Source organism: Propithecus coquereli, unplaced genomic scaffold (genome assembly GCF_000956105.1).
Source record: "Propithecus coquereli isolate 6110/MARCELLA unplaced genomic scaffold, Pcoq_1.0 Scaffold198, whole genome shotgun sequence".
Classification (NCBI taxonomy): Eukaryota; Metazoa; Chordata; class Mammalia; order Primates; family Indriidae; genus Propithecus; species Propithecus coquereli.
In genome coordinates, this window is record NW_012144744.1 from 385,485 (window position 1) to 398,936 (window position 13,452).

General features: G+C 38.4%; 1 protein-coding gene across 3 annotated transcripts in view; it reads left to right on the plus strand.

Moving 5' to 3' along the window:
• The window catches only part of NELL1 (NEL-like 1 (chicken)), an 837,620-nt gene that overhangs the window by 150,768 nt on the left and 673,400 nt on the right, over positions 1-13,452 (plus strand). For all 3 annotated transcript variants that reach the window (XM_012643488.1, XM_012643489.1, XM_012643490.1), the window contains one exon: positions 11,066-11,162. In XM_012643488.1, the coding sequence (XP_012498942.1) occupies positions 11,066-11,162 (97 nt within the window). The remainder of the gene's footprint in view (positions 1-11,065; positions 11,163-13,452) is intronic.

The following is a 13,452-nucleotide window of genomic DNA, read 5'->3' on the forward strand; positions in this document are numbered from 1 at the left end:
AAAAAGAAGCGAAAGCATGCTTAGTATAGTTAGATATCCAGATGAGGAGAGAAAAAGAAAACAGTAAAATTTATAATAGTTGCTACGCAAGAAAAAGCATAGGTTTGACAAGTGTTTTCTAAGTAGGTGAAGCATGTCACATGTAGGCTTGATCTTCTCTGAGAAGACCTTTTTCCTCTCTTGGGGGAGTGTTTGCACCCTGCTTTGAGTTTGCTAATCTCACTGGAACACCGCTACCTTCTCCTTTATCACAGCAAAGGCATCTCATTCCAGATTTCAATTTTGCCTCCTCTTTTTTGTTTGCATTTGTGTTTACTCTACAGCCAGCTGCTAAGGAACAGTTTGGAAACCTGCTGAGCTTTGCTACAGTCCTCCCTCCAGTGCTCTGCAAGGATTTAGCTTGGAATTCAATTCTCACTTATTGAAGGCACGCTGTATTCACCCTCATCCTCCCTCTCCCCATTACTGTCTGCTTTTTCATGTATAATGCCTGAGGTGCATGTTTTATTCTTATCATTTGCTGAGTGTCATCTGGATTTGTTAAACAGATTGGCAGGAGGAGACTGCAGAGTTCCTCTTTGGGCCATTCCTTTCATGTGTTTCTGGTACCATCCTCGTGTGCTGTGTATTCCATGTGAGCAGGTAATTAACAACAGCCAGGCAACCTGATGTGGAAATTCAACTGGGAGCTCATCAGTGTACACAGTTGGCAAAATACTCTGTCACAGTGGGTGAGCTTTGAGAAACTGTTGTGTAGAATACAATGACCTATGGACTGAATGCTCAACGTTTGTTTGTGCCAGGAATAATGCTAATGATATCATGTAGATGTCTTTTGTTTTTCCAGTGGAGCTCAAGAACTTTGTTTTTCTCACATTTGCCCAATGAGACTGAGCAAAGGAATATGTTACACTCTCTTAGCATAAGGCTGAAAGAGAGGCTTAGCTTCCTGTGCAAGTCCACTCATTACCGTGTTAGGGAGGGGAAATTGGGTGGGAATCATCTCGTGTTCTGTGTAGGAAACTTTCGGGAGCACCTTGATGTTCACTCATGCCAGCTAAAAGGCAGTGAGGACGAGACACCGTGTAGCAAAGGAAGGTCACTGCAATTTTCCCTTCAGGCAGAGCCTGAGAGATTTTCTTCAATTCTAGGCAAAGCCCAAGATAAATCTCTTCATTTAGCATCTCATTTAGGCTTCCTATTGTCTTATTGAACAGAGGCATGATACGTGTCAATTCACATGATTTATATTGGAAATTCATTCTTCTTTATAATTGGGAAAGGTACTGTGGAGTCTCTTCAGAGGCCTTTCTTCGTCCAGGTAAATAAAAATCCAATATTTCTTCGTAAGTGGTGGTGTTGAACCACCACATAGCTTTGTGTTGCACTCTGAGGGCTTTATCTGTTAACAAGAAAATTGAGTTCTTCATAGAATATTGACTAGTCTTTTAAGCAGATGGGACACTTGTTAGTGAGGGTATTTTTAACCAAAGTCACGAATGAGGAGAGGTTGTACCCAGTGAAGAAAATTCCTAATGTGAGCTCTTGATTCAGTGAACGACTTTGACAAGGAGTATGTCCGTTACACTTTGCCTTGTTCATTCCTCTCTTGCAGGTTTTATGTTTGACTGGATGTTTAATTTTGCATGATATTATATTAGAAATGAGATACTTACACTTTAAAATATTGATAGATACTAATGGCATGCAAAATTCCTATAATTCTCCCCAATATAGCTTAATAGGCAGCACCTTGTCTAACGGCTCAAGTGAATTCAAAGCCTCAGAAACATGTCTAAGTGGGAATTAGGTTTTCTTCAGCGAAAAGAAAGGGTAGATTTTAGACGGCTAGAGAATAAATGCATTATTTGCATCAGATAGCCTATGGAAATGTGATAAATTTGGGATGATTATAATGTAATCAACTTAAGCAGTAAATCATGCGCTTATCAAAAAGGATTGCACTTGATCTAATTAATTTTCAAGTTGCTGACTATTTTCCCTGCACTTTCTGAAATACGTCTATCTGGCTTTACTCTGAGTGAGTTGTCTGCATGACAGATTCAAATTTGCTATCCCTCTATTCTGGGTGAAAAATGGTGAGAGGGCTTCCTCTTGCTCTTTCTTTTGGGCTTCTTGTGTGTAAATCTCATGAGGTGGGAAGGGTGGAGGAGGACAATTGAAAAAGGTTATCACATTTCACTCACCTTCATTGACTTCATGTTCCTCAGGATTATCTACATAATGTAAAGTGTCAAGTTTGACTACTTGTTTTCTCAGTCTGGATTATTCAGTTTTGAAAATTGCTCATTATAGAGCTTTTGCCATCATAGGACTTTTATAGCTATCTGACTATAGTCCTCCTATTCTAAAGATAGTGTCAGGGAGCTTTCATTCATTCACTCATTCATTCATTCGTTCAGTATATGTAGCAGGCACCTACTTTGGCTAAATACTCTTCCAGACACTAGTAATGCTGACTCGAAAAAGACAGACTAGGTCCCTGCTTTCAAAAATGCTTATGGAGGGAGACAGTCAATCAACAAAGAGCTAATTTTGGAGAGTCATTTGTTTTGATAAGGGTAAAACAGGCTAAGTGGTGGAGAGTGACCAGGTAGTCAAGAACTACGTCCTATAGGGTGGTCAAGGAGAATCTGTCAGTGCAGGAAACTTCTGAGCAGATGCAGGGATGCTGCAGCAAGTGTTCCATTTCCTCCAGACCCAGCAGATAATTGGCAGTAGTAGCAGTCAGAAGTGCAGGCAGAATTTGAGGGTAAAAGTGCTTGGCCCAGAGGTACCAGGAAAGCCAATTCTTCCTTCCTTGGCAGGGAGGGAGGTCTGGGAAGGCAGGCCAACCTAGAACTACAATCTTAGAGACCTCCGTGGGTCGTGGGAGGTACCGTGTCACAGGGAAGGGCTGGAGAACATGCACAAATGGGGAGAGTCTCAGAGATCAGTAAAGAACCAACATATAGGGCAGTTAGGATGTATAAAAATAATACAAAACAAAGAACGTGTAAGTGTAGTCTGAGACAAAAACTTAAAATGCTGGCCTCTGCTCACTCTTGTCATTTTCATTTTCCCAGAAACTTTTTCTATAAATTGGCTAAATGCAGGTAAAGGTCCCAAATGGACTAGGAGAGTGCCTAATACTGGACTGGGTGAAAGTGGTAGAACTAGTGTTCTGTTGTATTTTACTCACAGAAAGGATAATTGATACAGCAATGTTTTTGTTTGTGTTTTTGATTAGGTGATTATATGTCCAAACGCACAATTAATAAATTATAAAATGTTTCTTCCATTTCTTCCTTTTTCCTGAGCCTGTCTCCAATCTTGTGTGACTTTATGATGAACTTTCCACAAAAGTCAAAGTTTTGTAAATATCAAAGAGCTACATTTTTGGAAGAATGTAAAAGAAATTAAATAAGACGTTTGCTTAGAATTTTGAGTAATCTACATGTAAAAATTTGTGATTTATGGCTGAAAAAATTAAAAGAAGCAAAAGAATGATACTTTAAAACTAAAATAATAGAAATAAAATAAAAAACCTGCAACTTCAGGGTGCCATAGAAAATTCAGTTTGTCTAAAAATTCTACTTTTAATGCAAGTTTAGTATCTAAATAGATCATCAGTTTGCTCCATAACATTGGGTTAAACAGCAACAGAAATTAATGTTATTAACTCCTTTGTTTTTTTCCGTATTACATGTTCACTTGTTCTAGCTCTTAAATTTATAGAAGGTGAAAAGAAACTGAAGATTGAAAATTTTAAAATTGTGGAAACTTACGGCCAAATAGGCACTAGGTTCTTATATTTTAACATTGAAATCTTATGTCCTCAAATATACTCCATTTAACCATGATGTCATTTCTTAAACTATATTCCAAAGCACAAGCAAGCCTCTAAGATATTAATCATCCTATCTCAATGGATTCACTTGGTGGGAGCCACAGCAAGTGGGCTGAAATGGGTCATGTGACCTGTGTAAGTCTGTATTAAAGAATGCAGCTGTGAGTTTTATAGAAAGTCCACATCTACAATGTGCCAGGGGGCGTTATATATATTTTGTTCAACCCTCACCACAACCCATACAGTCAATAGTAATATAGCCCCATTTTTTTAAATGAAGAAACTGAGATATAGAGAAATTAAATAACTTGATTACAGTCATACAGCTAGTAGAATGCAGAACTGGAATACGAACCCAAATCTATTTACTTCCAAATTCATGTTTTTTCTGCTGCACCACACTATCTCAGATACCTCTTGGCTTTGTGGGCATGAAAAACACAACAGTTATCTTTTTATTTTACAGTTATCTTTTTATTTTTAGCCACAATTACAGAAAATCCTATCTCAGTGGCTTAACATAACAGAATTTTATTTCTTGTCTATGTGGAGTCCCGTTGGGTGTGTCTAGTTGAGGAGTGGCCTTCCATGTCATCATTTAGGGATTCAGGATTCTCTGTCTTGTGGCTTTGTCAGCCTCTTAGCCTTCAGAGTTTTCTGTAGTCAGCTGAAAGGGGGAAAGAGAAAAAGAAAAAGACTGTGGAAGATGCTTGAATGAGATTTTTTTGGGAGTACAGAGCAGGCCTAGAAGTAGGCACACCCCTTCCACTCACAATCCATGGCCACACCCAGCTTCAAGGGCAGCTGGGAAATGCAGGTTAGCTGTGAATCCAAGAGGAAAGCCAAGTGGGTTTGGGGAGGGCTAACCCGTCTTGGCCCCATGCTTTGGCAGATGAATTTGTTTCCCCTTTTCCATGTAGATGAGTAAGTCAAATTAGGAATTTTAATTTATTTGAACAAGTTAGGTTTTCACATTGCTCTATTAGGAAAAAAAAAAAAAAGATACCTGTCTGTGACATGAGGACATATCAAAACATATAAATCATATCGTTTCTCTTCCTTCAGAGCACATTTAAAAACTCTTCCAGATCTTGAAGTGCTTTCTGAATTATCCAAGGAAGATTACAATCTTTGTTTTATTATTAAATATTCTCTCTGCAAGCATTTACTGTTTCTATTTGCCTGCGTTTTAACTCTTTGAGAAATAATAGCTTAGATGGGGTTTTTGGTGATGGAACTGTCCTTCCTTGCTTGAATAGACAGGAGATAGAGCAAGGTGGTCAATAGCACAGATTGTGGGGGTCTGGGTTCAAACCCCAGCTCTGTCACTCATAAGCTGCTTGACTATGCACAAGTTACTTAACCTTGTTGAGCCAAGAACACCCACCCGATGATGGTGTTATGAGGACTAAGTGAATTAATACATCACAAGCCCTCAAAATAATGCTTAGCACACAATATTTATGCTGTGTAAGTGCTGGCTGTTAGTTGGCCATGTCAGTTCCTCTATATTCTTCATTGAAAACTCAGCTGTGGTGCTCCTTCTTTGGAAAGTCTTCTCTGGAAAAAGCAGGCAGAATTCTGTTTTTTCCTCCTCTGCTTCCATGCAGCATTGCATTTAATGCGTTGAATTACAAGGTGTGTGCATGCATGTTGTCTGTCTCAGACATTTGAGCAGAGGACAAGGATTTGCCATTTTAAATTGTCCTGTGTATATCCCCATAGCCAACACAGTGTCATGCACATTGTGGGCTGATGTGAAGGAAACCTCAGTAACCACAATACTGTATGTATCAAAAGGTTCCATGTTCTCACCCCACTGGAGAGCAAGGAGTTCACTGTATTAGCTTTGACTTTTCAATTCTCTTGATTTGGCTCATATTAGATTTAACAGACAGATCACTGTGCCCTCCTGTCTGATGACATGGTCCAATCCACCCAAACTGTATACCTCAGAGATCAGCAGCCTTTTGCCAAGATTCCAACTGCATTTGTCTGGCATGTATAACTCCCCTTGTACAGGGGTACGTACAAGACTGTGACAATCCTATTTCTTGGTTTGTGATATATTATTGGTATTAGTCTGTGCAATACCCCTTTCTTGTTTCATTTATTCACTCATTCATTCATTCTTTTTTTTCCTGCCTCACCATTTCCACCAGGCATATAATAGGAAAACACTATCAATATCCTTAGTTCCTAGAAAACATTGCTTTGTATATGTGTATTTTTAGTTCATATACATTATAGACCTTTTTGAGATTTTTTAATATTGTTTAAGCTTTTTTTTTTATTTCATCATATTATGGGGGTACAGATGTTTAGGTTACGTATGTTGCCCTTGCCCCCCCCCCACCAAGTCCGAGTTTCAAATATGTCCATCCTTCGGGCAGTGCGCATTGCACTCTTTGTGTATGCATATACCTGTGCCCTCCTCCCTCCCTCCTCCCCCCTGCCCAACATCCAATAGATGTTATTCTTATATGTGCACTTATGTGTTGATCAGTTAATACCAATTTGATGGTGAGTACATGTGGTGCTTGTCTTTCCATTCTTGGGATACCTCACTTAGTAGAATGCATTTCAGCTCTATCCAGGAGTATACAAGAGGTGCTATATCACCATTGTTTCTTAAAGCTGAATAGTACTCCATGGTATACATATACCACATTTTATTAATCCACTCATGTATTGATGGACACTTGGGTTGTTTCCACATCTTTGCAATTGTGAATTGTGCTGCTATAAACATTCGGGTGCAGGTGTCTTTCTTATACAGTACCATTTGCTCTTTTGGGTAGATGCCCAGTAATGGGATTGCTGGATGGAATGGTACTTCTGCTTGTTTCTCTTTAAGGTATCTCCATATTGCTTTCCACAGAGGTTGCACTAGTTTGCAGTCCCACCAACAGTGCATGAGTGTTCCTATCTCTCCACATCCACGCCAACATTTATTGTTTTGGGACTTTTTGATAAAGGCCAGTCTCATTGGAGATAAGTGATATCTCACTGTGGTTTTAATTTGCATTTCCCTGATGATTAGAGATATTGAGCATTTTTTCATATGTTTTTTGGCCATTATTCTGTCTTCATTTGAAAAGTTTCTGTTCATGTCCTTTGCCCACTTTTTGATAGGGTCGTTTGATTTTTTCTTGTTGATTTTCCTGAGTTCTAAGTAGATTCTGGTTATCAGCCCTTTATCGGATTTGTAGCATGCAAAAATTTTCTCCCATTCTGTAGGTTGTCTGTTTGCTCTTGTGACAGTTTCTTTGGCTGTGTAGAAGCTTTTTAATTTGATCAGGTCCCATTTATTTATTTTGGTTGTTGCTGTGATTGCCTTTGGGGTCTTCTTCATAAATTCTTTGCCTAGGCCAATGTCTAGAAGAGTATTTCCAACATCTTCCTCTAGAATTCTAATAGTTTCATTCCTTAGGTTTAAATCTGTTACCCAGCGTGAGTTGATTTTTGTGAGAGGTGAAAGGTGTGGATCCTCCTTCAGTCTTCTACATGTGGCTATCCAGTTTTCCCATCACCATTTATTGAATAAGGATTCTTTTCCCCAGTGTATGTTTTTGTCTGCTTTGTCAAAGATTAGGTGGCTATATGAAGATGGTTTTGTATCTGGGTCCTCAGTTCTGTTCCACTGGCCAATGGCTCTGTTTTTGTGCCAGTACCAAGCTGTTTTGATTACTAAAGCCTTATAATAAAGTTTGAAGTCCGGTAAGTTGATACCTCCCATTTTGTTTTTATTACCTAGAATTGTTTTTGCTATGTGGGGTCTTCTCTGGTTCCATACAAAGCATAAAATTAATTTTTCTATATCTGTGATGTTTAAGCTTTTAATTTTAAAATAATTTTAATTTCACAGAGAAGTTATGAGTGGTATGAAGAACAACTGTATACTCTGCTTTCTTTTGCTATCTAGATAATATGAGTGAATTTATATATGTGCGTACTTACATATACACACACATTATTTTGAAGTGTTTGAGAGTGAATTGCAAACATCATGACCCTTTCCAAATATTTCAGTACCTATTTCCTAAGAACAAGACAGTCCCTTAAATATACATTGCCCAATTATCAAAATCAGGAGATTGATACTGGTACGATACTATTACATAACCTACAGATCTTATTCAAATTCCACCAATTTTCCCAATAATATCCCTTATGGGATATTTTTTCCTGTCCCACAGGATCTAGGAGCCCATTTTGCACATAGCTTTTATGTCTCTTTGATCTCTTTTAATATGGAACTGCTCCTCAGCCTGCCTTTATATTTCATGACATTGACATTTTAAAGACAAATTATTTTGTGGAATGTCCTTCAATTTGAGTTTGTCTGTTGTTTCCTCATGATTAGTTTTCCTCTTTTATGTAGGTTTCTTTTTTTAATACTGTTTTCAAACTCTCTTCATGTTGATACATCTGTATCCAGCTTGTTGATTCTGCCTGCTGCATGAATTCCCCGATGAGGACTGCTTCTTGGACCGAATTGGCAGGGCTACCAGGAAGGCAGCATCCAACAGACTTTCCCTGGCATCAGGAGAGGGTCCTGGTGGGGGCTGTATGACAGGAAATCTGAATGCCACTTTGACACATGTGCCATGGAGTCACCTGCTTTCCCTGATGGGGGTGGGTCTCAGATGTTTGCTTCCTCAACTATTTCTAGGGCAGAAGGAGCTATTATGCTTTGAAAGATAAGGTAGGGTAGGAAGTTGATATTTTTGATTGTACATTCATTCATGCAGTTAATAAACATTGATCAAGGGTCTATTCTGCTCATTGGAGCTCATCTTCTAGCATATTGAACACCAAAAAGAAGCTTTTGAATTGAAAGCTGCCTTTACTCTGACAGAGGCAAATGTTTTCAAATGAAGGTTAAGGTAAATGGTTTGACATTTTCAATTTATTAGTAAAACAACCTTATAGAAAATTATGCTTCTGCCTCTTCACCTAAATACAGTGATTTCCATTTCTCTCTGTGGCCTCTTCTGACATTTACCAACATTGAACATAATTTTTACCTCATTATCTTTATAATGAATAAATAATTTTGTATTTCCCTTTCTTCAGCAAAAATTATTTTGTATATACTTTCTCATGTTTTATAATTTGCATATTTATCATTCTTAATGACTGTAGTAAATTCTTTCAAGCTGATTTACTATAACTGATGCATTTTCCTTCTGTTGCAAATTTGGTTTGTTTCTAGTTTTCCACTAACATTAGGGAAAAAAACCCTTTTTAAAAGGAAATATATAGCAGGTTCTTGTGTTAAAGCAGTTTTGACAAACTGTTTCATCTAAAATGGTTCATTCTAACATAAAAAAAGGTTAGATTCCTGTGAAGAAAACATATCCTGTCTTTTTTAGGGAAATTAATCTTTTCCTTGATTATACTTTGAGCCTCCATTTATAATAGAAAGATAATTAGTAGAGAAAGCCATGATATATTTGCAGCTTTTTCAGCTGGATACCTTGTACTCATTGTTAGGAAAGAGCAGGTTCAGTGGGGAATAGTGGGGTAATGGGCTACGCAGCTAAGATATAAGGCCGCAGCGTGACAGCTCCCAACGGCAGCAGCCTCACAATCATTCACTTTCCTTGACATGACTGGACAGTCTTTCAGTTCTTCCGCACTTTCCTCGTGAGAACCACCGGAGAAATACATCACCCTCTGGCAGGAGGCAGTCAACTCCATCACAGCAGGGAGGACTGATGAGGTGTCCAGACCTCTGGACACACCTGAGGGGTGACTCTTCAGCAGCTGCTCTGAGGGAGGACTGAGCAAAGCAAGGAATGAGCAGGGTTCTCATTCACAGATTACTCTATTTCACTCACCCAGAATCTTCTGAGAGTCAGGTGCTGAGAGGTACTTGCCAGGGGTGACGTGGAGGCTTGTGATGTGCTGGTGGTGGCAGGGACTATTTCTAAAGAGGGCACAAATAAAAAGATTTGTGACTGACTAACTGAACCTTGGTGGGGCTGAATTATTGAGACATTCGTTTGTTCTGTAGGCTCTGTAGGAACCTTCAAAGATCCTGGGGCCGTGACCTCTTCTGTATTAGTTACATGCCCATATATATCAGATGAAGATCTTCATGCACAGAATTTTGTCTTACTTTTGCTCCATGAGAGTAGGACCTTGTGTATCTGGTTTATTGCTCGATTTCCTATTGCCTAGTGTGGAGCTTGGAGCATAAAAAGTGCTCAGTAAATGTGTGTTGATTGGGCAATAATTTCAGTTACTTGATTCTGCAGACTAAGCACTATCTAGGTAGCTGCTATCTACTTGTTTAAAGGGTTCTCTCAGGTTATTGTAGGAATGAGTAGCAGCTAAATAAACCAAAGCCAGAGAGTAGCAGCATGCAAAAGAAAGTACATGGGCTTTGGAGTCAGGCAGATAAGGGCTGTTATCCCAACTTCAGTGTTCCCCGCTGTCTTTATTTGGTTGGCCCAATTATGCTCTCTGAACCTAGGCTTCTCACCTGTAACGTGTGGATAAAATCACTTTCCTCACACAGTTTGTATAAAGTTCATTTCTCAGAGTAGATCCTCAAAAATGTTACCCTCTTCCTCCCTCCCCTGCCAAAGGGGAGATGATAGAAAGGTAAAGGGCCCCAGAGAATGTGCTCAAGTGTTGTCAAGAAGCAGATTTCTACTATACGTGCACTTAAGTGTTGATCAGTTAAGTCACTTAATACCAATTTGATGGTGAGTATATATGGTGCTTGTTTTTCCATTCTTGTGATACTTCACTTAGAATGGGCTCCAGCTCTATCCAGGATAATACAAGAGGTGCTAGATCACCATTGTTTTTTGTGGCTGAGTAGAACTCTGTGGTAGTAGTAACATTCATTGAGTGTCGGGCAGGTGGGAGGGTGAAGGAGGGGATGGGTATATACACACCTAATGGGTGCGATGTGCACCGTCTGGGGGATGGACATGGTTGAAGCTCTGACTCAGGTGGGGCAAAGGCAATATAGGTAACTTAAATATTTGTACTCCCGTAATATGCTGAAAAAAAGGAAATAAATAAAAAAAGGAAACAGATCTCTACATTCTTGTTACCTTTCATTTAAAATGTGCTACATTCCAGCTTCTTCTCTCCATCCCAGGAGCTAGTGCCATGAGCACTTCCAAAAGCATATGTTCTGTTTGTTTTTGCTTTGAGCCTTTCTCTTAGTAACTGTGTTCTCTGCCCCTACAGGATTTATGAGCGTGTGATAGACCCTCCAGAGACCAACCTTCCCCCAGGTATCAATGTGTGGCTTGGCCAGCGCAACCAAAAGCATGGCTTATTCAAAGTAAGCACTAACTTTCTTTTAATGCTCAATTTTCTGTGTTGTTGGAGATGTGTATGTATTAGTGGGAAGGGCATGGCTTCATAACAGCTAATGCTTATTGAACATTTACTGTGCGACACACACATGCCTTTCTGTTCGCTTGCCATGAATTAACTGATATAATTGTCACGACAATTTTATGAAGTAGGTACTTTGAAACTAGGCAGAAAGTTAAGTGACTTGCCCAAGGTAATGCAGCTCATGCTGCTGCCAGGTATGGATGATCCAGGATGTAAATGATCCTCAAAATGTGTCTTATTGACCTCCTAATTCTGGGGGATTTTGGATAATCTTCAAACTGGTTTCCATTCTCAGATTGTAAGTTAGTTCAGTTTGGAGTAGATGTCTAAATACAGGAAACAAATCTTAGCTTCCTTGAGTTTTGGATTTTGTGTCTATAAAGAGAGAAATACAATAACTGCATTATTATACTTCATAACAACATGAGAATACAGTGATAAAATGAATTGAACAACTTAAAAATATCATGAAATTTTAAGATAGTCATGTGCTTTAAAAGAATGGCAGACTTTTGCTTCTGGCAATATGGCAGACTAGATATTCTAAAAATCCTTCTGCTTCAAAATGCCTATAATGCCAGGTAAAATACAACAAAAATCTTTTAAAACTCATCATGGCAATTACAAGAAGGGAAATCCTTAGGGACCAAATATATGGAGAGGACAGAAAGCCAGAGAGGTGTCTGCCAATACTAGGAACTTAGAGCCTTAAGGTTTTTCCTTTTCCTTTTGGAAAAATTAAGGTATAATTTATACACATGAAACTTCACCTTTTCAAATGTACAGTTTTACAAGTTTTAGAAAAGCTATACAGTCTTATAACCATCATCAAAATAAAGAACCATTTCATCACCTCCAAAAATTCCCCTGTGCCCCTTTGTATTCAACCCTTTTCTTCCCCCTGAGTCTTTGGCAACCACTGGTCTGTTTTCTGACCCTATTGTCCTGCATTTTTCTAGACTGTTATGTAAATGGAATTGTTTGCGTATGTGTGTATTTATGTGAGTATGTATGTTGATTTTCACCATGTTGTTGTGTGTATCAGTAATTCCTTGTTTCCTATTGCTGAGTAGTACTCCAGTTCTGTTGTATGAATATACCATAGTTTATCGCTCAGGTGATGACTTGTTAGACAGCAGTGGGTAACATATGCTTTTATTTCATTGCGCTTCCTATAATGAGAATTGATTTATTTTATCAATTTTAAAAAATTCTTACCCATTGTACTTCTAACAATGCCCATAACCCCTTTCTCTTTATTATCTGAAATTTTCAAATATATGTATATTATATTCATAAATTTTCTCTATTATCTTCTCGAATTTTTAAATATATATGTATATAGCAAACATACACACATGCACACACACATATACACTCATATTAAACAGATATATAAAATTTTTTCATATACATGTATATTTTCTACATTTTAACCTCTTTATTGTTTTCTTCTCTTTATCTCAGAGGCAGTACTGTCAGGGCAATTACTTTGACAATATTTTCCATTTCACAAATGCTCTTCCCGCCTGTGCCTAATCCACTGTTTAGCAGGTTCACTGAAGTTTTTTTCACCCCAACTATATTTTTTATTTCTGAAAGTGCTTTTTGGTTCAAATATCCCAGGGATATTTATCATCTCTAGAAATCACGCATTCTTTAATTTACTATTTTGATTCTTTAAATATATCACATATGAGGATTTTTTCTTAAAAAAATTCTTTATCTGCTAATTCCAATTTCTATAGCCCTTTGAAGGCTAATTGAGTAGTTTGTTGTTTCTTCCCACTGTCGCTCATGATGTCTTAAAAACTCATATTTTCATGGACCTAATCTGTGGGCATCCTCTGAGGTCTACATTGAAAGTGGCTTTCTCCAAAGGTAATTTGCATTTTCTTCATCATCATTTTCAAGGTGCCTAACCCCAGACCACTTTAAGATAGTTTATTGAACTTCATGGGTAAAGTAAATCTAGGTTTCAAGCCTGCATGATGATGGGGCTGTGGTTACAAATTCTCTGGGAAATACTATTTTTTCTTATCTGGAGATGAGAGGGAGACAGGATAGTTTCTGGATCGCCTCCCTCTGCTAACTAGTAGACTTGTTCTGCCCAGTGTAGTCTTTTGGGTCCTGGCTTTACTTCGGAAATTTCCATTCCCACTCCCACTCGTGCATGGGATCTAAGTCATTCCTCCTATCCCACACAGACTGCTGAAATTTAAGCCTCTAAC